Source organism: Aplidium turbinatum, chromosome 7 (genome assembly GCF_918807975.1).
Source record: "Aplidium turbinatum chromosome 7, kaAplTurb1.1, whole genome shotgun sequence".
NCBI lineage: Eukaryota > Metazoa > Chordata > Ascidiacea > Aplousobranchia > Polyclinidae > Aplidium > Aplidium turbinatum.
Genome location: NC_137478.1, coordinates 4677711 through 4680880, shown reverse-complemented (window position 1 = coordinate 4680880; position 3170 = coordinate 4677711). Strand labels below are relative to the sequence as shown.

Sequence of the window (3170 nt, the reverse complement as noted above, 5' to 3'; positions counted from 1 at the left end):
AAAAGTAGCCCAATTGGGCGCCAACCAAAAAAGCGCGCCCAACGCGAATTTTTGGCGCCTGGAGAAATCAAAATAGCCCAATTGGGCGTAAAAGCGCCCAACCTGGCAACTCTAGTTTTCAATGATCCTGCAGGCTGCACCGCTGCAGGATTCTGACAGAGTTGCCAGACTGAAATTTGCCAAAAAGGCCAAACTCACCAAATAATAGGCCAACTTGAGGCCAAATAGCTATAAATAAGCTAAAATCAAAATAAAATAAAATAAGCATTGTAACATTATTTGTGAGGCAAATAACCCAATTTGAAAACAGTATTATCACATACTATCAAAGATTTGCAAACATGCAAAACAGCAGTGGCCGAGTGGTTAGCGCGTTGGGCTCGCAGTCGAGAGCCTGTTGTTCGACTCCTGTTTCTCTGGGCAAGAAATTTTACGATAATTGCCTCTACCCAGTGATCGATTTCGAGTAATGGGTAGTACCAAATTTAAGTCATAAGTAGAGTAGACAACCGGAAACAGACATTGCAGCCGGCTGCAGCGTGGGTCAGGTGTACGTCGGAAGGCGTACACCGATGCATAGCGCTCAAGTCCGCTTTCCTGCAATGCAGGATAAAGATATGAAAAACAAAACAAACAAAATGCACAAAAAAAGATCCAGTAACATCATCAACAAAGATTTTTGGAAAATTTTCACAAAAGTTATTAGATCATTTGAACAATGAAACCTAGGCTACATTATAAGCCAATCACAAACAGAAGTTTTATGCTTCAAAGAGTTTTAGGTTGCAGATATTAAAAAAAACATGCTCTATACCAGTGCTCTTCAACCTTTTTTGGTTTGGTGAACCCTTAAAGTTGTTGTGACGAACTCATGCACCCTGTTTACTTAAAAGGTAAACTGAGGTAAAAGCGATATAAAAAATCATTATTTAATGGCTGTTTTGTTGTTGCACATTATTAACTAACAACTCAAACCGAGGTATGATATCTTTTTCAATTGCTCCCCTCATCAATGGATCGATGTGTGTGATTGAATTTCTCTTTCGAGATTTGATTTCACGCAAACAAGAAAAGCCGCTTTCGCATAAATACGTTGTTGGCATTTGAATAAGTACGGAAATTGCCCTTTCTGCTATGCTTCTGTATTCTGGCACATTTAACAGGTGCACCCAAAAGTCAGTGTATGGTGTCTCTTTAAATAATACTTTCATACCAAAATCCGATTGGAGATCAATCAAATCTTCAATTTCTGTAGTAGGCCCGTCATAAATGAAAGGTTGTAATATCCAAGAACTGGCATTAAGTGTGGCATTCTGTTCAGCATTCTGTTCAGCATTGAAATATTTCTCAAAGTTTTCTTGCAACAAATTAAGATGGGCACAGATAAGTAGCAACAGTTGCTCTTGACAATTGCTTCCATGTTCTCCCATGAAGTCGTGGAAAAGCGGAAAATCAGAGAAATTGTATGATGCAACTCGGTTCTGCCACAGTGGTAGTTTCTTCTTTATAGCATTGACTTTGGACATGCTTTCAAAAATATCCCCTTTTTTCCCCATGCAAATTCAGATTAAGTTTATTGAGGTGTTCAAAAATGGAAGCCATATACGCAACTTTTGCCAACCAAAAATTGTCACGAAATTTGCTAGCTTGTTGGTTATGTTCCTCTGTTAAAAAAACTCCCAATTCTTCTCTAAGCAGAAAGATAGGGCTAAGAACTTTGCCTCTGGAGAGCCACAGTACCTCCGTATGCAAGAGCAATTCTGTGAATGACGCGTCCATTTGTGCACACAACTTAGTGAACATCCTGCATTTTTTTGCGCGGCTTCGAATTTAGTTAACAATACCAACAACTTCCTGAATTACCTCTGCAAAAGTGGTACCGGCATCATTTTCGCCAATATTTTTTTCTTTACCTCCTCTTTCATTTTCTTTGCGACAAGAGTTTCACGATGTAAGATGCAATGAACACCAACGCATTCAGGAGAAAGTTCTTTTATTTTTGTTACGACACCGTTGATGGATCCTGTCATTGCAGCTGCACCATCAGTGGTAACTGATTTACATTTTTCCAACTGAGTCCTTTCTCCTTCATATAATCATCCAATTTCTCAAAAATAGAATTGGCGGTTGCATTCACTCCCAACGGTTTACAGAATAAGTAATGCTCTGTAATTGTTTTATGTGAAATATCAGCAAATCTACAAAACACAATGAGTTGAGCTTCTGAAGATATATCAGTTGCTTCGTCTAACTGGATGGCAAACGAAGGCGCTTCCTTCAACTTTTGTATCAACTGATCCTCCAAGTCTGTTGATATACTTTGACATCGGCGATAAACTGTGGTATCAGACAGAGAAATTTTTGAAACTCTATCAACTGCTTCTTTACCACCATGAATCAAATCTGCTGCTACTTTAAGACATGGTAATACTACTGATTCTAGCTCTGTATAAGGACGTTTGCTTTTAAGAACAACATGAGCCATCTTGAACGAAGCTAACACAATGTCTTTACTCTGTTGCCTATCATTTGCAATTCAAAGGATCTTTGTTGCTTACGAATTGATGATAACTGTGACTCAAAAAACTTCTTGGACTTGTACTGGTGTTCAGGATGTTGTTTTTGAAGATGCAGCTCGAGTTTGGAAGGAACAAGATTGCAGTTGGCATACTTGACTGCACAAAACAGACAGCTAGCCGATGGATACTGATTGTGTTTATCATCTGTTGAAAGATGGAAACCGTACTTCACATAATCCTCATTTCACCTTGTTGCGTCGTGTTGCGTCTCCTTGTCGCAACTATTCGGTTTTTGATTATTGCACCACAATGGTTTAATTGTGACACGAACTAGTACAAAAAAGTATCACGTGAGCTAGAGCGCAGAGATAAAAGAGCCACATGCGGCTCCGGAGCCGCGGGTTGCCGACCGCTGATAGTCCTTCAGTTGCTGCAATAAACAGTTCAATATTGTCTAGCATCAGTGAAGCCAGCAAATGTTAACAGTAGACGTGTGGCACGAAGCAGCTAAATCCGTTTTTTGGAATTTTGCTTTACTTCGTTACGTACCACCAACCTAAGTTGTTTCTGATAGAACACAAGGGTCGATTGCCTTTGCTGGGCACCCCACATGGAGAGCTCCCACTCTTGCATGTAAGGCAACGTCGATCA

General features: G+C 39.8%; 1 protein-coding gene across 1 annotated transcript; it reads right to left on the bottom strand.

Annotated features, from left to right (window-relative positions):
* Positions 1-2026: 2026 nt before the first annotated feature.
* Positions 2027-2485, bottom strand: LOC145774568 (zinc finger MYM-type protein 6-like). The gene has a single exon (XM_082585835.1). It carries the CDS (start codon positions 2483-2485, stop codon positions 2027-2029), a length of 459 nt encoding a protein of 152 aa, XP_082441961.1.
* Between the last annotated feature and the right edge of the window lie 685 nt (positions 2486-3170).